Source organism: Nelumbo nucifera, chromosome 2 (assembly GCF_055504915.1).
Source record: "Nelumbo nucifera cultivar China Antique chromosome 2, China Antique-T2T, whole genome shotgun sequence".
Taxonomy (NCBI): domain Eukaryota; kingdom Viridiplantae; phylum Streptophyta; class Magnoliopsida; order Proteales; family Nelumbonaceae; genus Nelumbo; species Nelumbo nucifera.
In genome coordinates this window covers 50,726,009-50,750,271 of record NC_142650.1, presented here as the reverse complement: position 1 = coordinate 50,750,271, position 24,263 = coordinate 50,726,009, and the positions used below count along the sequence as shown (strand labels likewise).

The 24,263-nt window shown below is 41.0% G+C and overlaps 1 protein-coding gene across 1 annotated transcript; it reads right to left on the bottom strand.

The window, feature by feature from the left end:
• Nucleotides 1-12,983: 12,983 nt before the first annotated feature.
• LOC104601109 (protein phosphatase 2C 37-like) lies at nucleotides 12,984-15,895 on the bottom strand. The gene is made up of 4 exons (XM_010264307.3): nucleotides 15,073-15,895; nucleotides 14,630-14,947; nucleotides 13,855-13,960; nucleotides 12,984-13,748 (listed from the first exon to the last, which is right to left on the bottom strand). Exons 1-4 carry the CDS (start codon nucleotides 15,589-15,591, stop codon nucleotides 13,417-13,419), a joined length of 1,275 nt encoding a protein of 424 aa, XP_010262609.1. The 5' UTR covers nucleotides 15,592-15,895; the 3' UTR covers nucleotides 12,984-13,416.
• Between the last annotated feature and the right edge of the window lie 8,368 nt (nucleotides 15,896-24,263).

The window sequence follows — 24,263 nt, the reverse complement described above, 5'->3', positions numbered from 1 at the left end:
TTGCTCTTGGATAGATCAACTTGTCCGTGACAACAAGAATCGCGCCGAACAGGACGAGGTTCCAGTATGACTTTCTAGTGTTGGCAATGACATCACCATACAACGCCATTATAGGCCTCCAATACTTCATGCCCTTAGCGGTGTTATCGACATACCACCCCTCTATGATGTTCTCCACTGACCACGGGATAGAAGTAATGCATGACGACCAACTTGAATCGCGGAAGTGCTACATTGCAACATTGAAGCATAAAGGGAAGTAGGTCGGTATCGACCTGGAGCTGCCTCAGAAAACAACGAGAAAAGAGCTCGCCCCGATGGAAGACAAAGTCCTGGTGTTGGTCTTAGGTACCGACCCCTTGAAGACTGTGGAGATCGGCGCACGCCTCAAGGAACCACTGTGCTCTAAACTGGTAATCTTTTTAATTAATAATCTAGATGTTTTTGCTTGGTCGGCCGCTGACATGCCTAGCAAACACCCCTCTGTGATAACCCATAGACTGAATGTAAACCCTGTAGTCAGACCAATAAAACAAAGGAAAAGGAAATTTGGCCTGGAGAAGTGGAGAATAATAGACTAGGATGTAGGAAATCTCCTCGCGACGAACTTTGTGAGGGATGTCGAATATTCGAGCTGGATTGCCAACCCAGTTCTCGTGAAGAAGGCCAACGGGAAGTGGTGCATGTGTGTCGAATATACTAACCACAATAGAGCCTGCCCAAAGGATTGTTTTCCACTCCATAGGATAAATCGCCTAGTAGATGCGACCTCATGGTTTGAGTTATTGAGCTTCATGAACACATACTCCGATTATAACTAGATCCAAATGGGTCCTACCGACCAAGAGAAAACGACCTTTGTGACTGAGACCAGCCTTATTGTTACATGGTCATGCCCTTCGGCCTAATGAGCGTTGGGGCGACCTATCAGCGCCTTGTGAATAAAATTTTTGCCCCTTTGATTGGTGACAAAGTCGAGGTTTACGTAGACGGCATAGTCGCAAAGAGCAAATCCCATGAAACTCCAATTGCCGACTTGACCTATGTCTTCAACATTCTTAGAAAATTTAATCTAAAGCTTAATTCAAATAAGTACATCTCCGGTGTCACGTCGGGAAGTTTCTTGGGTACATAATAAATCAATGACGCATCGAGGACAATCCATATAAAATTTAGGCCATCCTAGATATGCGACCTCCTAGAACAATAAAAGAGGTACAAAGGCTAACAGGTTGGATAGCTACTCTGAACCGATTTATGTCTAAGTCGGTTGGGCAACGCCTTCCATTCTTTAAGGCCATAAAGAATAACAAAGAGTTTGAATGGACCGAAAACTGTTAGCTCGCGTTTAACGAGCTGAAAAGGTACTTAAGTTCACTGCCCTCGCTAACCAGGCTAGAACCTAGAGACGAGCTAAAACTCTACCTCTCCATGAGTGATGAGGTAGTCAACTCAGTCCTAATTTCTGAGGTGGATAGAGTGTAGCGGCCTGTCTACTATGTAAGTAAAGTCTTGCACGCCACCGATACTAGATGTCCCAACATAGAAAACTTGGCCTTCGCCTTTGTATTGGCAGCATGGAAACTATGCCCTTACTTTTAGGGCCATATTGTGGTAGTCTTAACTAGGGGAGCTCATGGTTCGGTTAACCGAACCGTGGGGTATTTTTTCAAACCGAACTGACCTATTCGGTTTTTTAAATATCCAAACCGAAATCGAACCGATGCAATCGGTTAACCGGTCCACCGGTTAACCACGGTTTGTTTTTTTTTTTGTTTTTTATGCACTTAAAATATAAAAAACCCTTAAATTGTCGGTGATTGCTGTCGGTGCCAGACTGGTTGGTGCCGGTGGTTGCTGGCAGAGCCGCAGAGAGGAGAGGTGAGAGAGAGAGAAGGATCCCAGATGCTGCAAAACCACTGCCCACCTACAATCGGTAGATGCTTCAAAACTACCAACGACACTGAATGGCATTGGTGCTTGTTTGCAGGCAAGGCAGCGACTGGCGTTGCTGCTTGGTGCCAGTGGTTGGCGCGGGCAGTGCAATAGTCTCAGAAGAGAACGGAGAGACTAGAGAGACAAGAGAAAAGACAAAGAGTGAGAGAAGCTGAGAAGAGAAAAAGGCTTGAGTGGTTCCGAGTTTTGAAGAGAGTCTGGCAGTGGCAGACTGACAGAGTTTCGAAGAGAGTGGGACTAGCAGTGGCAATTTCCGAAATTTCAATTGGTTCAAAGTGAGGCTGAAATTGAAAGCCTCTCAGATTGCCAAACCTTTTTGAAAAATGAAAAATATAATATATAATATTATATAAATAAATATAATAACCAATTTTTTGCTCACCCCTGGTCTTAAATGATCGACCTTTGAGGCAAGTTTTTCAGAAGCTCGAGGTCTCGGGAAGGCTAACGAAATGGGCAATTGATCTCAGTGAGTACGACATCCGGTTTGAATCATGCCCAACGATCAAGGCATAGGTCTTGCATAACTTCGTCGTCGAGTGCACGTTTAACACGTCGATCCTTGAAGTTGCCAAGCTCGTAACCACCTTAGAGGCATCAACCAATGCGGCACCCGACCCGACTTGGGATGAGGAGCCTTGGATCCTCTATGTGGATGGCTCGTCCAACCTGTGCGGGAGCAGAGCAGGACTGATACTCTATGGACCTAGCAAGGTGAAGTTGGAGTGCACTCTCTGGTTCACGTTCTGAGTGTCAAACAATGAAGCCGAGCACAAGGCACTGATAATGGGGCTATTGCTAGTGAAGGAGGTTGGCGCGAAACATCTCGGGGTGTGCAACGACTCGCAGCTAGTGGTGAACCAAGTGAATGGGCAGTATGAGGCCCAAAAGCTTGCCATGTCGGCCTACCTGTCCAAGGTTAGGGAGCTCCTGCCAGACTTCCACTCTTGGTACATTTAGCAAGTGCCGAGGTCCGAGAACACCGAAGCCAATGCGCTCTCAAAGCTGGCTGGTATGATAGACACTACGAAGAGAATGGTCTACAATGAAGACCTTCCACGACCTAGCATAGAAAGAGTGGCAGAAGTGGTCGCTTCTGTTTTGGCTGTAGAGTCGAGATGGATGGATCTGCTAGTTGACTATCTGTGCCATGGGACACTAACTGCAAAGCGTAATGCAACTCGAAGGGTGGAGAGGTAGTCAGCTCGCTTTGTAATCATAGGCGAGCAGCTGTATCACAAGTCGTTCACGCTTCCCTACCTGCACTGCTTGCACCCAACTGAAGCAAGTATGGTGCTACGCGAGATCCATGAAGGTTTCTATGGAGGACACCTAGGGGGTAGGTCACTCGCTGAGAAGGTGCTACAACAAGGCTATTATTGGCCCATGATGAAGGCAAATGCATTGGAATTAGTTAAGAAGTGCGACAATTGCCAACGACATGCCAACATACCACACCAGCCCGCTGCCGACTTGAGTTACCTTAACAGCTTGTGGCCATTTTCACAGTGGGGAATAGATATCCTCGATCCCTTTCCACCTGTGACCGGGCATAGAAGATTCTTGGTCGTCGCAGTTGACTACTTTTCGAAGTGGGTGGAAACCAAGCCGCTGGTATCCATAACAGCTCGGTTGTGTAGAACTTTTTTTGTATGAGCATTGTTTGTAGGTTTGGACTCTCCAAGGTATCGATTTTGGACAATGGGATGCAGTTCAAAGACATTAAGTTCTAGAACTAGTGTTCCGAGATGGGAATCCAACAGAACTTCACTTCGGTGGCCCATCCTCAAGCAAACGGTCAGCCAAAGTGACGAACAGGGCGATAGTCCGCAAACTCCAAGCTCAGGTCTCCCGAGCTAAGGGTTTGAGGATGGACGAGCTATTCGGTGTCCTTTGGGCCTACTGAACTATTATCAAGATGGCGACTGGGGAGACTCCTTTCAACCTAACATATGGGGCAAAGGCTATCATTCCAACCGAGATCGAGGTGGTGACATTGCGGTCAGAGACATACAACGAAGAGGGTAATAAGGACGAGTTACAGACTAACCTCAACCCGGTGGAAGAGGTCCGTGACTTTGCCTATATTCGAACTACAACATAACAACAACGAATAGCTTGGTATTATAACACTTGAGTTAAGATACGCCAACTTTGAGTTGACGACTTAGTACTTAGGAAGGTTATGGTACCTGAGCTCGGTGTGGGAAAGGTAGGTCTGAACTGGGAAAGCCCCTACAGAGTTCTCAAGATGATCGGTGAAAGTACGTACGGGCTCAAAACATTGGAGGGGAGGCAGGTAGCCCGTGTGTTGAATGTCGACAGCTTTAAGACGTAATATTTATGAAGAGTTCGGAAGTTTTGACCTGTGTCCGCTAAGACAACATAATTTCACCAAGTGTAAAAATGAGACAGCCCGCCCTGGTGACCTAGTCTAGCTAATCTACGCTATGAGCACATTGGCTAAGTTGTACACAAGGGGAAACCAAACCACTTTTAGCTCTAAGGCCCCCTACGCCGACCTCGGAATACGTCCACAGTTCGACAACTTGGCATCATTTTGACTTAGCCAAAAATTATGAGTCTAGTCGCTTTGGCACCTAGGAAACTCGTTCACCTTGTCACTTCGACAACATCGGATGTTGTTTTGACACTTAGCCTATTTTCTAGTAATTAAAAATACAAGGCAAGAAATAGGGACACAATATATGCAAAAAGCTGATTCCATTAGATAGAAGAAAGAAAAAGTACATCACTACTAAAAAAAATTAAGGAAGTTGAGCTTTGAGGCTTGGCATACAACATATATACATGGGGGGTCCTAGAAAAGAGGCAAAAGTTAGACATTTTGGGGCTCGTCTACACCCACACCTTCCACATTGGCATCAGTTCTGTCATCCGCACCACCTCCAACCACATCAACCTCGTCCTCCTCTTCCTTGGAGTTAGGCTTTTGATTGACCTGACCCATCATCTTGTTGGTGCATGCCGAAGACTTTAACTTTTTGAGGTCGAACTCCAGGCACACTGAGGCCACTTGCATCTGGCAAAGCTTGAATCCCTAACAAAAGGCATCAGACCCAAACTCTTCCTTTTCCTTCAAGAAGTCAGGTGAAGTCTTGAACTCTTCAACTTCATGGACCTTGGCAACATGGACGTCGTCGAGAAACTTAGACTGTTGCTTGGTGAGCTTAGCCTCCTTCTCCTATAACTTTTGGTCCTTGCGCCCAAGCTCCTCAGTTAGCTTCTCAACCTCCCTCGTCAGGTCCGCATTGCGACCCCACTCCACTACAAGCTCGTCCTTCAAGTGTTTGATGAGACGGACATCCTGTTCAATTCAGAACATGTATTCCGCTGCTTCCTCCTCGGCATCTCGGGCCCTTGCCAAATCACCCTCAGCCTGCCCCAGCAAAAAATGCACCAAAGTGTTCACCTACAAAAGAGATAAAGGGAAATAAGTCCAGAATGGAGGTCCGAATGAAAACAATAGGAAGGTCGGGAACATACCACCCTGAGGCAACGCATAAACTTAACCTTGAGCTCACTAGGACGTGACTTGCGAAGCTTCGTGACCTCTTCAGGAAAGGCAACCTCCTTGCTCTTCACCACGATGGTCCAAAAGTCCATGATGGTGCGCCTCTCCTTGGGATTGGTTTTGGCATTCGAGCCACCAGTCACCTCGGTCTTAGGTGGTGGAAGGGGCTCCTCGGATTTATGGGCAGCCTCGAGCTCTAGTGAGGTCCTTTCTGGATGATCTCCATCGACTAGATCAACTACCAACACAGTCTTAACAATTCACACAACTGTCTCTAGAGTAGCGATCTGAGGTGCCCCTTGGGGAGCCACCTTCATCTTTTTCCTCTTCATGGCTTGGAACAGTTCGGAAGTTGGCATGCCTGACATGTCTCCAGCACAAGAAATTCAAGGGTGAGCTGAATTATAAAAAGGAAAGAATGTAAAGAATAAAAAGAAAATGCTTAAGACTAAGATGACGACCTACTTGGAGGACTCAGCCTAGCCTAGATCAGCTTCTCCTCGGCCAAGTACTCACTCAGCATAGACTTCCAGTCCACTAGAGCCTACACTCTTGAATGCATTCACTCACTTAGAGTTTCCTCCCTGGAGTCCCTCACTCCCTCTCTCCAGGTTGTCAAGAACGACCTTCTGCTACTTAGGTCAAGGAAGAAATACTTCATCTTCTAGGCCAATACCTTGGAGGGGAAGCCATTCAAGAGCTTACACCCACATCGGTAGGGCAGATAATAACTATGCATCCCAAGAGTGCTGGAGGGGTTTTTCTTTATATGGCATAAGTTGGCGAAGGTCTTAACATCTAGGGGGAAACTGACGTGGTGACAAAACGAGAAGGTGCCGACCAGGGTCCTAATGGAGTTGGGATGAAGCTAATCTAAACTAATGTTGTAATAGTTTAGTACATCGGGAATAAACAAATGAAGGGGGAACCAAAGACCCGCTTTTAGGGCCTCCTTAAAGACAACGATCTCATCATCCTAGTGCTCCCACGGGTACCCCTTAAGAGGAAGAGAATATCCGAACTTATTCGAAATCCTATACTGAGTTGTGAGCTTGTAGACGTTATTGGCAGAGAGCTCGGAGGGACCGAACTAGTCTAATGCTTTAGCCCTACGTGAAGACAAGGCCCTCTTATGAGAACATCACCGGTCTTGAGCCTGAGGTCCCTTCCTCAACTTGGCAAGATGGACCCCCCTCTTCCCCGGACTCACTACCAGACATTGTGAATGAAACATAGCTAAGGGAAACAACTCACCTTTGATGAATAGACCAACCTCACCGATAATACCGATCACTCTAATAACGCTGAGCTCCACGATCTCACCAGAACTCCAAAGACAGGGACGATAGAAATGGGCCCTTGAGGGTCCTATTTATAGACGGATTAACCGAACTATGGACGATTGAGATCAGTTGGATCCAACGGTTCTTAAGGGTGCAACGATTCATATTTTGAGGTGAAATCAGTTTAGTGCATTTTTTACGTCCACGCGACCTAATGGTGGGATCGCACGTCCCCGATACGCTACCTTATGCCTAGGCCAAACCAACCAAACCAATCCAATTCCGAACCATTGGTTGGACCACAAACGAGGATGGAGAACATACCAAATCACCGCGGAGTGGGGGCAATTGATGAGGGGTAATTTGGTCCTCCAATGACATCATGACACGTGGAATCGCAGAACAAATAGGTAACACCTCGACTCCACATAAGCAGACCAGTTCAAAAACTGCGAACAGGTAGGTAGGACCTCAAGTCGGTGCACTATCACTGTTTTTCCCTTCCTTTCCCTAGCCTAAAAGTCTTCATCTTTAATCGTGCTCCTAGTGCCTAAAGTCAAAGGATTTGATCTTTAAGCTAGGTTTATTTGCTTCTTTACGCATAAATGAACGTTTAACTTTTTTTGGCTGAAATATTTCACCTTTCGGCTATCATTTCCAGCACCCATTTTATAGCCAAAGCCTTCTTTTCCTCGCTTCTAATTTATTTTGATGTAAATTACAATTAAAAGAAAGGCAAAATGCTTAACAGGTTAACCCATACAAATAGCGACATGTGGACGCTATCGGCAGCACAACGCCAAGTCAGCAGGCTAGCTTAACAGGTTAACCTAGACCACCTCGCATGAATCATCACGAAGGCGGCCGAGCTGGGGTGAGCTTGAAGCAACCGACAATGCGAGCTCACCCAAACCGTTTCACGTGCCTCCCCCTTGAGGGCGCTGTTATTGCGACCATGGGAGCAGCTCGCCGAACTGCACGCCACAAGTCCCGCGAGCAACCTGTAACCGCCATGCGAATCTAGCAACTGATACAATAATGCACCTTATATTGTGGAAACAGTTTCACCAAAGGCTGAGAGACGTTGCCCAAGGCACCTAAACCCTAGATAAGCTATAAAAGGACCTCAAATGCACCTAGAAAGGTATACACACTAATATACTCTAGATCTCTTACACTCTCAAGAGATTCCTATACTATGTTTCTGACTTAAGCATCGGAGTGTTCTCCTGGGAAAAACCTACCCGAGCACTCATCCATCTTTCCTTGCAGCTCGCTTTCAGCTCGGACACTCAGATAACAGCTCGGCAATACAGTTCGACCCTGTTAGGTCGGACCCCTGTTCAAACTTAATCACAAGACACGAAGGAGCGACCAGATTGCGTATCATCACTAACATTAAGATCCAGAAAACAAAAAAAATAAAGATTGAAGGAGCGACCAGATTGCGTATCATCACTAAAAAGTATGAGCGTCACCTTCACGTAACTCCTAAATTGTAATGTTGAAGGGAATCCATTGTAAGGTATATTGTTTTGTCTCCTTTCCTCCGATCTAATGAGATTAATCAACTATATGATCTCAGTATTTATATGCTACACTTAAAAAATGGAAAGGTAACTTTAGTTGGTTAATTTTTACCTGCAGAAATAATAAAAAAGAAAATCCTTGCCCTGATTGATATTGCAACTTGGATTTCTTTTCATGAACTCTTTTCTTTTGATTTGGCATTTTGAGATTACACATCGTTGTTCAGATTTTGTGCCAAAACAAAAAGCAACAAAGTAATGGCTAGCCTCCATGAATCAACTGAGAAGCAGATGTTTGGTTCTCGTAGAACCCAAAAAAAGTTATTCTATATTACCTTTGTTAGAATAAAACAAGTTTGTAGTTTTGTTGGTTGTTTCTTCAAATTTTGACGCTATGACAACTGAAGGCTGAACACAAGGCACCTTCTTCAGGTATTGCTGCTTCTGTTTAAAGTTAAATTAATCAACCTTCCTGTTCATCATTAAGTGGAAAAAACTTTTGCCGTTATTAGAAAAAGAGGAAATGGTCTGATTCACATTCACGGTTAGTGATGGGATCACTCCTCCTTTATGTCTGAAAAGTTTTGTATTTTTTGATCAGGTGGCTTTAACACATCCACCATGAATTGGACAATTTTTTTCTTTTGTAAAGACATAGGTGATGTAGCCATATTTGATTGGTCTGCAGCTGATAAGGACACCCCACATTATGGCTAATGTGATATTCTCCTTTATATGGTTTAGAAATCATATATTTCTCCTTAGAAAACAAACTTGAATCGTTCCGCTGGCAAAGGGACCTCTTCATGTCAGCTTTGGTGAAGCTGCAAAGAAATTCTTTCTTGTATTTATGGAGAATTAGTCAATACTTTTCATCATTTTCTTTGTCAATCTGATACTTGGAAATTTAGAGTTGCTGAGGAAACTGGGACCAAGTGTTGTGAAGGAGTTACAATAATTAACCACAGAGAATTATAGTGGGCTGCTAAACCCAACAAGCCTTGTTGGTTTGATTAAAAATGCTGAAACAATATGCATATCTTAGTTCAACAAAAACTCACATTATCCCACAAATTGAAGGTTCAACTGTACAATGATACCAAATCATGGAAATCCTTACATCATCTAAGTGACGTAAAACCATCATAGTCATGACTCATGAAACATCCTATTCACATGGCTTCAATAAGTGTGAATTGAGCCCATCTTAACTGTCTCTATTTCATGACCCTTGTTTGTTACCATCTCCCTCAAATTAAGTTCAAATTAGATGCTGTTGCTAGAGATCTAGTGCTAACCGTGCTATAGTACTTTGAATGGTTGTATTTTGTTTGGAGAACCTTGAGAATCAATTTCTCATTTGAATATATACACACACACAATTCTACTTTTGATTATTTATTCTCAAGAAATATAATATAGAATAAAATACTCATTGATCCATTGATACATGAAAGCATCTTTTCACTGAATCTGTCCATGAAAAGGAAGATTAACTCAAATCATCTACATAGTTCAAACGAATATTATTAAAAGTTGCAGTTGTAATAAGTTGGTGCTAATCCTGGAACCTTTGGTTCTCCAATCCCCAAATTCCATAACCCAAAGCTGGGATTGGGAATGGGAACATAAATCCTTAGACAAGTGATAATTAATATTGAAATAAGCCCCTGGATCCCTAGATAAGTATATGATTGATCGTAGCAAGTAGTTGCAAGTGAAGAACACCACCTTCTAACTAAGAAGATCAAATTCTCAGATCATCTTCTTAATTAATTCTCTGATCATCAGGGCAATCCCCTTCATTTCCTTAAAAACAAAAGTATAGCCACTAAAGCTGCAAACCCCATTCAAAATCGCCTCTACTTTCTTCTATTTCTTATTATTATTACTGTTTTTGTTTTTCCATATTTTTTTTTCTTTTTATTAGATCGATCATTGAAAGAATTGGGTGATGGAGGATAAGCCAAGTAATTGCTTTGCTTTTTCTCTGTGTTAAAAGAATTGTGTCCAAACCAGGAAGGAGCAAGCAAGAAAAATATGGTGGGGATCACATTATATTGCTGAATCAAACATATAGACCCCATTCTAGATCTCTGATGCGACACCCGCACTTGGGGTTGGGTCCTTGGTGTGACTCTCAGTGGCTCTGTGGGTGCTCGCTTTTTTCCTCCATACATATCATGAATGGATGAATTCGGAAAGAAGAAAACAATGGATGGAAACTACACACGTTAATTCCACAATTTAAAAAATAGAGGAAAAACAAATTCAAGGGTCATCTTCCTACTTATTTGGATTTGCCTTCTTTGCTTGGGAATAAGCAAGGGCAACCTGATTGTGATTGCTTCACCCCCTCGCCCTAAGGGGCCCACATGTACCTCTCTCTTAGCACAGTTGCACCACGTGGCAAATGACTTGATAAAGGAACGAGGACAAATGGTAGAGACAAGATGTGGTAATGCATACTGTTGAGCTTGAGGGATATTTACTTGTTACCAGAACAAAGGTGGTTAGAAGCTATAAAATGAAGATGCCAAACAGGGAAGTAGGTAACCGTAACTCACAACACAAACTCCATAAGCCATAAATTGGAATTTACATCTACCCCCCCACAAACGCCTCACAGCATACCCCGATGGTGTATTAGAAACATTTGCCACTGACAACTTTGAAATATATTTTCAATGTACGCCGAGATATGTATGTGGGGTGCCCTCTGTGGGGCGCAGATGTGATCTCCATAAATTGCCTTTTGTCCTGTCCATCATGTTTCGAACATCAAGATCCACCGTTGGATAATCCAATTGGATAGTTATTTGTTTTACTATTACTATTTTTATTTCTTCTGCCTACATAACCACTCCTCCTTACCCAACCCTGCTGGCTGTGGGATTTGATTACAGATCTATGCTACAATGTGTCAGATCCTACCAATTAAAGATACCATCAATTGGCATTGTTGTTTTACTTGGGATCTGTGAAGCATTGTAGAAAATCCCGTTTGGGGTTCTAATTCTAGGCTAGGTGGCAATTAATAAAAGGGAAAAAGTCACTTTGGTCCTTAAATTCTAAAATACGATACTTCAGTATTTGTTATTAATCAACAGTTCACCTATGTTAAGTGACATTTGAAAAGGATATAAATATCCTTGAGTGTTATTTAATTTTCTTTATCAACCATTTAAATATTGACAAAAAATTAAAAATCCTGAATCCTTGCTTCTTTCATTCAAGAAAGTTAGGGTTGCGTTTGAGTGGGCATCAAAGTTCAAAGTATCGATATGTATTAGCTGATACGTATCGTGCCGATGGCTTCCCGATACGCCCCTACAGGGGTTGTATTAGGTCAAACCATGGTTCAAAGGTTAGCCATGACTTAAACCGACTCCTCTAAGTCGATTTTAAAAATAAATAAATAAATAAATAAAACATAAAAAAGCACCGATTTAGGCTGATACGCCCTACCGACATATCGACCTGTGTTAATACTTTGAACTTTGGTGGGCATTTTGGTGACCCCAACTTTCTTGAATAGAAGAAACAAGCATTTGAGACTATTAATTTTTTTAGTCAATGTATAGTTGATAAAGAAAATTAGATAACATTCAAAGGACATTTATATCTTTTTAAAATGTCACTTAAAATTAATAGCTAATTAACCACATGTATTAGATTATCACGTTTCTAAAGTTCAGGTATTGAATTATTGCATTTTAAAGTTCAAAGACTAAAATGACACTATACCCAAAATACAGAATATTAATCGAGAATTTTCCCTTAAAGAGTGTTTTGTAAATTCTAAACCCCCTGTCTCCCAAAACCTTTCAATGCTTGCTGTCCCCAATGCCTACATGCCTACAGCGCAAAATCCTCCCTAACCTTATCATCCCCCGCATTTGAGGATGAATGGGTTGGCAGGTCAGTCCAAAATTAATATCTAAATTTTTTATTTATATATAATTAATATAAAAAATAACATAAACGAACATTAAAACTAATTTTTTTACATAAAATACAAAATATTATTAAATTTAACACATAGTACACAAATTCATATATACCCGACGGAAACAATATACAGCTTGAAAGGATCATATATTATTACAAATTTGCATATCATTACAAATTTACAACAATAATATGCAAGTCAAAAAGGATTGGAATCAACTAGTCCACTGAATGTTTCATTAGCCATCCTTAAGGGCCCAACTTTTAAAGAGAAAGTAGATCAATGGACTTTTGATTGGTTCATATTGAAAATTTTATGGAGAATTCGTTTACCTTGTTTTATCTGGAGAAAATTGTCAACATTTTAAAGAATCAAAATTATTCCTATAATAGCCTTTTATAAATAAAAAAGCCATTATCTTATTTTTCTAGATAAATAACTTACCGGGCCTAAATTAGGGGAGTTATTAAGGACACTTTCAGCTTTTGTCAAAATTTGTGGGCTTAGGCCGGTGATTTTATGAAAATTTTGAATAAGCGTGGTGGGAAGGCCCAAACCGTAAGCAGTGTAAAATGATAACTCCGGCCAACCGAGTTGCACCCCTGTTTAAATTGCCATCCCCACTATGCGTATAGAATAGATTCATAGTTCACGACGTCTATTTTTTAGTTTGATCTATCATGGAGTCATTCGCCGTTTGATGTCAAGCATATATGAAAGTACGATACTGGAGTAAAAATTATATTTATTTACTTGCTGTAAAACAAAGACCTTTTAAAGAACCAGCGAGAAGAGCTGGAATCACAACACCCATGAATTCGACTATCAAATTATCACCTACTAGCTACTACTGTTTTTTGGTATCTTTTTCTTTTACCCTTCTGTTCCTCCAAACAGCCTCTTCCCTTTTTCTCATCAACCCAGCAATTAATCCCCCTTGAAAAAGGATCAACTCAAGGGGAAACCCCACCCCCCCCCCCCAAAAAAAAAAAAAAAAAAATAGGGAGAGGGAAAAAAAACACTAGTAAAATTTAAACAGGAATACGGTAAAAGGATAAAAAGAAAAAAGAAAAGCCCACCCAGGAGGCATTTTACAATAAAAAGGGATTTCATTAAAAAAGAAACAAAAAAAAATCCCATTCCCAAAGTTATGTATTACTGCTACGTGTCGCGCCTCAGATTAATTACGACCACGCTCACATTGTCCGTACTATGCCTGGCCAGGGCCAGCTTGGTGAGCAACATCGACGCGTCGGAACACGCCTTGTCGGAGCTCTCTCCGGCAACCCCGTCACTCAGATTGTTCCCCGGAGACACCAGAGGCGGCAGTGGCTGCCCGCGCAGGCACATGCGAACGATGCTGCATGCTGTTTCGTTCGACACCACGTCCCACAGGCCGTCGCTAGCCAGTATTAGGCAGTCATCTTCATCCGTCCGCTCCGTTACCGTCACCTCCGGCTCCGATATCACGTAAGGCTTCAAGTAATTGTCCCCTGCATACCACACAAAACAGTAGACAAATCGACCATCGTAAGGTCGCAAGTTACAGAATAGAGAAGCATGAAAGAGCTACGCTACGAAATCTTCAAAATGGCTTACCGATGGCCCTAGACATGGCTAGAACTCCAAGGACCCGTGGACCGTCCCAATATATTACACGCCCTCCAGCTGCTTGTATTCGAATTAGTTCATCCGGTCGATCCGGCTGTGTACCACAGATAGGGAAAAAAAAATACAGAAAAATAAAACAATTTTAGTCCCCGCTAGCCAGAGGCAAGTCCGTGAATTTACAAAGAACAAAGGACCGAATGACAATAAATCGACGACAGAGATGGCGGATCCTAGGCCATCCGACGGTTGACGACACATGGTACCAGTGGTTTCTTGTCAGAGAGAACGGACGGCCAAAACCACGTCGCAACTCGTAACTACCTTGCCGTCAGATAAGGATGGAGACCATCAGATCAAGATGATTCCCTTTGTTAAAGCCTAGTTCCTGAGGCAAACAGAAACAGGCACATGGGCAGTTTTCTCTCGCGGAGAAGATAAGATGATCGCGTTCGTTGAACTTGAATCAAACCAACGGACCATCCATCCGATTCCTATTTTAAACTTTAGCGGAAAATACCCGAGAAAGAACACTTCAGTTCAGAGTTTAGACTTTTAAAAAACAATCTAAAATGTTCCGGGACCGGTAGGAGAACCTGAAAGGCTGAAACGACCGAATTATCAGATCTAAGGCACCGAAGGGAGATGAGTTCTCGAAAACTATAACTAAAAAATGGAAAGAAACCGTAAAAGAGTTCTTATTTCTCCCGAGGCCGTGCTGGATTCAATCAAACGAAATGGACGTTTAATTTCACCGGAATCTTACCTTATGATCAGACGAGAGAGGAACAGCCTTGCCATTGCGGCATAGTACGGCGCGGGAGTCGCCGCAGTTGGAGACTACAATCTTTTCCGGCGTGATTACGGCAACTACAGCCGTTGATCCAACTGCATCGCACTGCGGCGTCTGAAGCTCGCATCGACAGTTCGGACTCGGACACGATAGTCCATTCCCTACTAGCACCTCCTTGTCCATTCGAGAGAAGCTTCGCTCCATCGTCTCTTTCCACTCCCTAGACGCCTTGCCGTTTTCAAACTCTTCCTTCACCAGCACATGCAGCCGATCTTTACAAGACTTGGCCACCTAAGAAAACATGCAGGAGTCGACATTAACGTCAGTTCTAATCTCTAAAAGACAAGGAACGGATAGAAAGATGGAGAAGAAGGAAGATCATCTGTTCACGAATAAACAAGGAATCGAATTATTACATGGGAGCATCCGTGGCCGTCGTACACGCCGAAAAAATGTAATCCCGCCGTAATATGACCATCTCGCCGGCAAAATGACGGATGAATTGCAACCGCATCTTCCATGTCCCTTCTACGCCCGCAGACAGATGTCATACCGAACTTCGGACGTTGGTCTAGCACCAACGGCTCAACCAGAACAGGAGCCGGAGATCCACTCGGTCCCGAGATTTCCTGAACCGACAAATGTTCTGAATTGGAGTTAGAATTCGTATCTGACTCCTCATCCGACGTGACCAAACTCTCTCGCACTCCGTTCATGCCACAGTTCTCAACTGCGTTTTCGCAATCCCGCGGCGACAAAGCCCCATAAACACCCAATCTCGGCCGTTTCCGGCAATTTTCCTGTGGCATGGAAACTCCAGCAACAAACTTAAACCGCCGGATCTCCATCCTCCGGCGCCTGGCAGCTCGGGAGCTCGGCTCGCACGGCGCCGCCGTTTCGCTTTTACTGACAACTCCACAACATATTTCCGCCATTACAATTGTTAATCTGACCTTGAAACAGCAGAACCAAGAACCCCTAAAACATCACAGAAGAATCGAAGCCAGAAGCAGCTCTCTTAGTTCCTCCCGCTGAAACTTAAAAAAAAAAAAAAAATCCCCAGACAAGGCAGTTCTTCCAAAGCTGAGCTTTGACCCTCTAAGAATAGAAGAACAACAATTTTGAGCAATGGAGGCGAGAATAGAGATATCGGAGATCTCTCCTCCGTGCTCCAAAGTACCCGTTAAAACTACCTCCAAGGTTGCCTTTTTACAGGGGCCTTCCTTACAACAGAGGGGGAGCCTTGAGCCTTCTCCCTGGGCCATAATACCACGGGCAGCTGCCCGTCAACGTCACGGGTAGCCTCCGACAGGTACAGTTGGTCTGACGTAGTTCTTCTAATGCGTACAAGAGCGCATCTCGGCCGTCCATCGCAGCACCGGTTTTCTCTCTCCAACCTGATAGCCCAACACGTGTAAGATCTCTTTTGTTGACAGTAAACGTGGCCCTATAAGCTCCCAACACGATAACCGAAGACCTTTTTTTTCTGACACGCATGTGGTTCTATGTGACTTCTCCTGGTATTCGCTTTTTTTTTTTTTTTTCGATTTCCTACTTAATTTCCCCTGTTGATTTATGTTTAGTCTTATTTGATGAGAGAGATCTCGACACTTGGCCAAATCCCTAAATACTAGATTGCCAAGCAAATTAATTATTCTTCTCCTGCTATCCAATTAAAAGCTTCTACGTAATGGTGACAGGTTTTGACACGTATGGACCCACATGCCCTTGTCTTTGACGCTATGCAGAATATCTGCGGGTCGGACGTCTGCTTTTTTCCAACACGTGTCCACCATGACGTGGCTTTGAGTAGAGAAATATCGTGCGTAGCTTAGACTGCTTTTGGAGCGAGTCCGCATCAGCTGACCATACCACTTTGCTGGGTACATACATGCAGCCGCACATCTGGAACATCGGTTGTGTGGTGGTCACCGATATCCTAGACGTGCAGCTAGATGACTCTATCCAGCATTGTGCTTGTCAGCTGATCCGAACTCGTTAGCACCCAATGACTAAAATCGTCACCACCGCTCGGCGGCGTCCCTCCAAGTACGAAGACGCGGGATCAAACCCGCTCACGTGTACCCTGCTTTGTCTCGTAAATTTTCTTTTCCCAGCCAGATCTGAGATGAAATTTCCGTCCAGAATAGAGCAATACACAACAGCTACTAAACGATTCTCAACCAACTGTTGACAACTTGTAGCACGGTAGCCTTTTTGATAATGTGCTTTCAAGGAAAATTGCGTAAAAAGAGAGAGAACTACACAGTAGAAACAAAGCGTAAATTACGGTATTACTCCATTTTTTTTTTCTTTTCGAAAAAATCTAGAGTGAGTGAGAAATAGGATGAGCCCACTTCTATCATGGGTTGGGAGATTTGCCATTTTCATCACATGTCTTCTAAATAATGTTAAAACAAATTACATGGTGATAGAGCTGTTGTGTTGTGCTTTTGCAAGGTTTTAAAAAATTGGATCGGACACGGAATCGTTTTGGGAACCGATTCCTAGGTTAAACGGCCTGATAATCCAATTCAAACGGATGGTTCGTTTTGACTTAAAAATAAAATAATATAAAAGATGACAAAAATTTGTTGTTTGGGTCGACAGATTAATTCAACCACCCAGTTCAACGAATCACTAATCAAATTCAGGATATTTCTGTCAAAAACTGTTTTAGGGTGAAACAGAAACAATTATCTGACTGATTCCTGTGTCAACCGTCCGATCATCTAATCCAATCTAATCTAGTTTTCAAAACCATGTTTTGCTTGTTACTTTCAAGCCTGTGGCTGTGGATGAGGAATGGGAGATCAGCTTCTTGCATCAAAAATATCTTTGCATAAAACAAAATACATGAATAGGGAGATATTCTCGATATAAGGTCGTAAAAGGCCGTTCGAACGGACATTACCAGATGTAAGCCGAACTCGAGGAAGGATGGATATAAAGTTTGTCCATAGGCAACCATATATAAAAAGCATTGAAGATACACCAAATTAGAATGTCTGCTACGACCTTGTACCTTATTTGCACCACTGGTCTCCTTAATTGCTCCTTTAGACAAGAGAAATCTCATTCAATTAAGCCTTTGTATCGTGCCCGACCCACTGCTTTTGATTTGCCAGCAACTTTCTCCACGAACATCTAAAGTGGTTGCTGATTCTGATATTGGTAATTTTTAAGGTCTGAATCATTGAAAACTCGTTACATGAATAGTCCCTAGCAATGATTTGAAATCATCTTGATTTTTAAAATAAAATAAAATATACTTTGGGTTTTATAACCATATTTAGCATTGCCTTTTTAAATTCGGTTTGTTGCTCATTTCAGTAACGCCAAATTCGAATCCAATTTATAGGATTGATTAATAAATGAGCCAAGCTCGAATATATATATATATATATATATATATATATATATATAAAATATATATAATCAAAATATTATAATTCTTAATTATTATAATTTTTAATTTTTAAAATATCAAATAAAAAATATTTTATATATATAATTTTTATTTTTTAAAATATTTTTTCTCAAATCGAGTTCGAGCTTACGAGTTCTTGACTCAATCCGATCTCAAACTCAAGGTTCTAGCTCGAACCGAGCTTGTTGGAGGATAGTTCAGATGAATAGGTTAATGAGGCTAGTTCATCGAACTACAAGAAGATCGGAAGATCAGACTCATCAGAGTACTCGGGAGGATAAATCTAGGCTGGGCACTTTGATGCTTAAGTTAGCAAAGTGAATGTTCGATAGCAGAGACCTTGAGAAAAACGAAAGAGAATTGATTGCACTTATTGTGCATACCTTCTAGTGGAATAGTGAAGTCCTTTTATAGACGTCAGGGTCCATGTTCCGTTCCCGAGATACCCAGGCATGGTTGGCATTATCGACAGTTATATTCTTAGCACGTTTCTTCCATGTTGGTGGTGATTCATATCCATACTTCCCAAATTGTACATGAACCAGAGATACATGGACCAGGTATGTGACGTGCCACCACTTGGCTCAGAGCCGATAAGTGTGTCATTCCAAATAACGGCATTATGCCATATAGGTCATTAAGTCAGTACTCCAAAAGTCCCACTCACTATTCAATCTATGTCAGCATGGGTCGGGAAGATCATGCCAGTCTTTGAGGTCCTTGACTTATCTTCCTAAGGTCGTGTGTGTCGCTTAGTCGGGAAGCAACCTACTGTATTTACTTTGGAATGCTCAAGTTAGAAGGAATACAAATACAAATATGTAGAGCGCAAAACCTTTTATTTTGTATGTTATTGTAATGTACTATCCAAACTGAGCTTAAATGTTAGTTCATACTCTCTCTCTCTCATTCTGTAATGCATGGTAGTCTTCAAAAAAATTATATTAAAAAGACAAAAAAGAGGGGGAGAAAGAAACATGGAACATAAAAACAAGATTTCATACTTATAAAAATGCATTGATGCCTAAAGCTGTCAATGCATTGGGTCCATCTAATAGATCGAGCTAGCACGAGTTGATTATATTGATTTTGGTTTTGAGTTTAGGCGATGTTTGGTAGTGATTAAGTTAAAAATAAGTGCTTATTCGAATAAGTACCTATTTATATTTGACACTCAATTTTTTTAAGCACTTATTTTTTTTAAATAAACACTTATTTTATATTGGGCATTTGGTAGTCATTTTCATTAATAAGTACTTAAATAAGCATTTGTGATTATTTTGTTCTTTATTTTCTTTCAAATTTTCAAAATATACCCTTTGAAAGCACTTTTAATAAATTATTTTTCTTAAAATGCTTTTATGAAAGAAGTTTTATAAAAATATTTATATGAAAATCATTTTTACAAAAGTAGTTTCACAAAAGTGTTTTTGTAAGGGTACTTTCTTAAAAGTGCTTTTGTAAAATACTTTCATAAAAGTATTTTCTTAAAAGTGCTTTCATATAAGTAGTTTTATAAAATTCAAATAGGGATAATTTTATAAGTGGTATTTTAAAATTTAAATAGGGATAATTTTGAAAGAAAAAAATTGAACATGTGCTTATTGTATAAGCACCTATAAAAAGCTAGAAAATTGGGCTAAAAAATAAACCCTTATTTTTAAAATAAGCACTTATTTCGGGTTTATTTTCCAAATACCAATAAGTGCTTAATGGCCCAAATAAGTACTTATTTTTAAGCACTGCCAAACATAGCCTTAGTTTCCTAATTGTAATTTGGTTGGAACCATTTTGTTTTCCCAATTACAAAAGTCTCACAGTTTTCTTGTAATATTAGGTATATTTTATGCGCCTCAAGGGTACATTTTATAGATACTATAAAAGACAAATTTTCTTAAAAAAATGTTTTTTTTTTTTATAGAAAGATAGCAAGATAATTCATTAATAAAGTCTCAAAATACACAAACTAAACAAAGGTTAATGTTTATTTAAGTCTTGGTTGGCCAAATTTTGAATCCATTCTGGCATATCAAGGATAAACAACCCAAACTCTTGTAGACCCTTTTTTGCGAGCACATGTACCATAGCTTTACAAGATAAAAAATGTTATTAAGATATAAGCATATTTATCATTTTATATGATATTGTATATAGGAAAATTTATGTGATATTATTATGTACGGATAAGTATATTGTACTACATTGCAGAATTCTGAATTCCATTGCAACTCTACACAATTCAAGATGACAAACAACCCCACCTTAAAACAATAATATCTACTCGCATATTAGCATTAATTCCGAATTGGCACTTACCCCAACTGTATTGTAGGGCTAAGGCCTCGTTCACTTTTCGGTAAGTTACTTTCCTAGAAAAGACTTACCCGGGGCAAGTGTATTTACCAATGTTCTTTTATTTCCCATGTAAATAAAGCAATGACCATTTTAGCCGTAAGAATCAATTATTAAAAGGGGTATTTTTGTTCCATTCAAGTGTTAGCAATTTCATCCCAGGTGGTAAAGTTATTTACCCACCTAGGAGATGGGTATCACTTACCTAGAAAATAAACTTTCCCAGGAAAATAAGCTTACCCGGGTAAGTGATACCCAGGAAAATAAACTTTCCTAGATCCCCACATAAATCTGAAAAAAAAAAAAAACATGTGATTCTTGGTCAATGAGAATCAAAATCCCAATGACCAACCTTCCCCCCTCTCAAAATCTAGAAAAAGAATGTCCCCTAAGAATTTATAGGATGTATTTGTAGGACTAAGAATTCTTAGGGGCTGTTTGGCATCGTTGTCGTTTCCTAGAGCAACGATGCCACATCGGAAAAAATGGTGCTCCAAGAAACGGACATTTGTTTGGAACCGTTTTTGTATAAAAAAACGGTGCTCCAAGCCACACCTCGAAAATCGGGAAGCCATGGCTTGGAGCAATGCCAAATTTGGCATTTCTTGGAGCTGCAGCTCGTTACTGCCAATAAGGCAGTAATGTGGCCTTGGATAATGAGTACCAGTACTGAAAACGTTTACTGGAACAATGGTATTAAACAGAAAAAATTGCTGTTGCTCTAGGAAACGTCCTACCTAACAATAACGATTCTAAACAAAAATAAAGACACTGTTTTCTGAGAAACGATGGTACACTACAATTCTACCTTGTCCGATTAGCCTCGTCATGGGTTTAGTTTTATAGAATTATCAGGTTTGTTTGGGGACTGGGTTTTTCATAGTTGTCTTAGTGTCTCATTAGATGGGGACAATTCTACCTTGTCCTGGAGTGGACCTGATCCATTGACGGTTTTAATTTTTCCTTGTAACCTTTCAATAAATGAAGGTTTCCCGAGAAAATCTATCACACTCTATGAATGACAAGATAGAGTAGAGTACAGGAGGTATTTCCAATGTTGAGTTCCAAGTGCTATGAGGTTGGTCTGATGAGTGATCCGTAAGGAGCATATCCTGATTTTAGAACTAAAAACGTATCTTATCTGTGTATCAACATATTTGCTTTAAATAAAGATTATAAATGCTAATGCTCATCATGTTTTGGATTTGATGTTTTTTATCACTTTAGGCCAATAAAATGGAGAGGTTTCCTATTTTGAGATTAAGATTGGGTTTGGTATCATTATGCTCCTTCATGAAAAGTTTGGGGCTGGTCAATAGAAATATCACTATGAATCTAAATAACAATTATCAGTCCCCATATGTATTGTTTCAGTTGAAGTGATTCTCTTGTTTAACGTGACAATTCATCTTTTTTTCTCATGATGAACCCCGAAATATTTCCTGAAAAAACTATATAATGGTATCAAATACAACCTAAATTACTAATTTTTTAGATAATTAATTTTTATAAATCAGAAAAATTGCTTATTTAGAACCATTATTACTATGAGAAATTGGTTATGAATTTGGTTGGTTATTATTAGCAATGATTTTTGTGTTTGTCAGATGTCACATTATTCAAAAATAATGGGAATCCCCTTGGAAAGTGGAATAATCGATTTCTAACTGAATTGCTGGTTTATAACAAATAAGAAAGTAATAAACCAATCAACCAAATTGCAAAAGATTTTAGAATCACTGCTACGGCACTGATTTATGAGAAATCGGTATTTTTTCAAACACCATCAAATAGGCACTGATTTATGAAAAATCGGTAGTTTTTTCAAATACCACCAAATAGGATGGAATAAATTACGATGCTGGAAAGACATAATAGTAGAAAAAATTATAACCAATCAACCAACATCATACAAAACAAATGGTAATCAATCAAATGTTCTTTCATCAAAATCACGGAAGGGGTTTGATGGGTGAATGTATTTCCGGCATTTTGATTGATAAAGAAGATTTGGAATAGATCCGAAGAAACTGATGGAAGTGCACGTGCTAGAAAATTTGAGAAAGAGATTCGGTATGGACCCGGGCCCTTGGAATCAAATCCAGAGAGTAAACATGGAACACCGAACGTGAGGAGAAACCCGCTCAAAGAACTATACAGCTGTCTTAAAAAGAAGCAAAAGACACGTGTAAATCTAAGCGCATGAGGAGGAGACTGATTAGGCAACGTGGAATACTAAAAAAGATAATCTGAGTACGGTGTGGGGACCGGTGAGGAGCAAGAATGAGCCACGGGTAAGACATGGGCTGTCAAGCAACGAAAGGCCTGGCTGGATGAAGTGACGGGAAAAGCAGGAAAAGGGTTGCTATTGCTTTCTTGCTTCTTTGCTTCGATATATTAGCCATTAGCGGAGTAAGGGAAAGCAGTAGCACGTGAGCAAGGGAATAGGGAATACAGAAACAGAGCAATTACTAACCACAGTCCCTGACCTGACCTCACCGGTCACCACCCAGTCACCCACCAGGGTTGTGTTTGGTTACTTTGACGGAATGTCTTGTTAAGTCTTTTTATTATTATTATATCTTCGGTGTTGACGGTGACGGGTTCAAACCCTCTCCGGCATGAGGATTTGGAGATCTCCGCAGCTACGGAATTGACAGAACACGTAGCAGCTATTGACTTGTGTACGGCACGTGGCACTAAACAGTCGCAATCCGAAACTCCGGACTCGGGAGGGATCAGGGAGCGATGGATTTTTCATTTTTGAGATATGAGATATGAGAAATCGGTCCGAGGGGTTGGTTTTCTTTTGGATAGATTATCTGCTGCGTGTGTTGTGTTGCTGTGAATTTGCCACGTATCAATTAGATAGAAAAAGGGGGAATCACTTCGCTTTTTGCAGTTATATGCGCCGACTTATGTCTCGTTTGCTCCGCTGCATGTTCTCCTGTCGCTGCAGCCTCTCTGCCCGCGTCTCCCTCGTGTGCCAGCTTCCAGGCGTCCGTATAATTGCAACGCACCGACTCGGACTCTGATGGCAGATGGTAGTGAAGTGATGTTGCAGTCAGCGTTGCATCCAACGAATTCGCATGGGCGATCCACAGCCCAAGCCCAAGCCCAAGCCCAAGCCATTATCCCATCCGTGTATTGGAAACTCGATCGCATGTAACATTTTTTGATAAATTAATTGATATTTCAATCCATTTAACCGAGTGATTCGAGGTACGATCAAATTATAAATTATTAATTGTTAACTGATGGCGTCAAAAAAATTTAATTATTAACTGTTAATTGTCAATTAATGGTTCTTTTAATGTATTCTTTTTTATGGACAAATGGCTATAGAGGGAGCTGGTTAGGCATGACAATTTTCCTATCTTCGACGAGACCCGACTTCCCCGACCCCATCGACTCATTGCTTTCGCTGGGCGGGAATGGGGACGAGGATCCTTGATCCACATTTTCCATCTTGACCGAATAATATATATATATATATATTAAAATATTATTTATATTTTAATTTTTTTTTATTTATTTAAAAAATAAAAATTAGAGATTTGAGTCTCTGTGTGAAATCCGTCCCATCAAAGATCGGAGATAGAACATAATTTTTATTATCAACAGAAAACGAGAATAAAAACAAAAACAGGGATTAATTTCGAAATCGGAGTTGAGGATGAGAAATATAATCCCCACCCTTTTACCATTCCTAGAGATGATTCTGATCTACCCCTTACAGAGTGCTATTGCAGCGACCTCACAGCATACCCCGCCCCCCTAACCCTCCACGAGGGCAGGATTTGATCACAAGTCTCGACTAATATC

Coding starts and splice junctions, on each gene's coding strand:
- LOC104601109 (XM_010264307.3), bottom strand. CDS start 15,591: ATGGCGGAAATATGTTGTGGAGTTGTCAGTAAAAGCGAAACGGCGGCG. Junction 14,948..15,072: donor ACGGCCACGGATGCTCCCAT/GTAATAATTCGA, acceptor ATGTTTTCTTAG/GTGGCCAAGTCTTGTAAAGA. Junction 13,961..14,629: donor CTCTCTCGTCTGATCATAAG/GTAAGATTCCGG, acceptor TGTGGTACACAG/CCGGATCGACCGGATGAACT.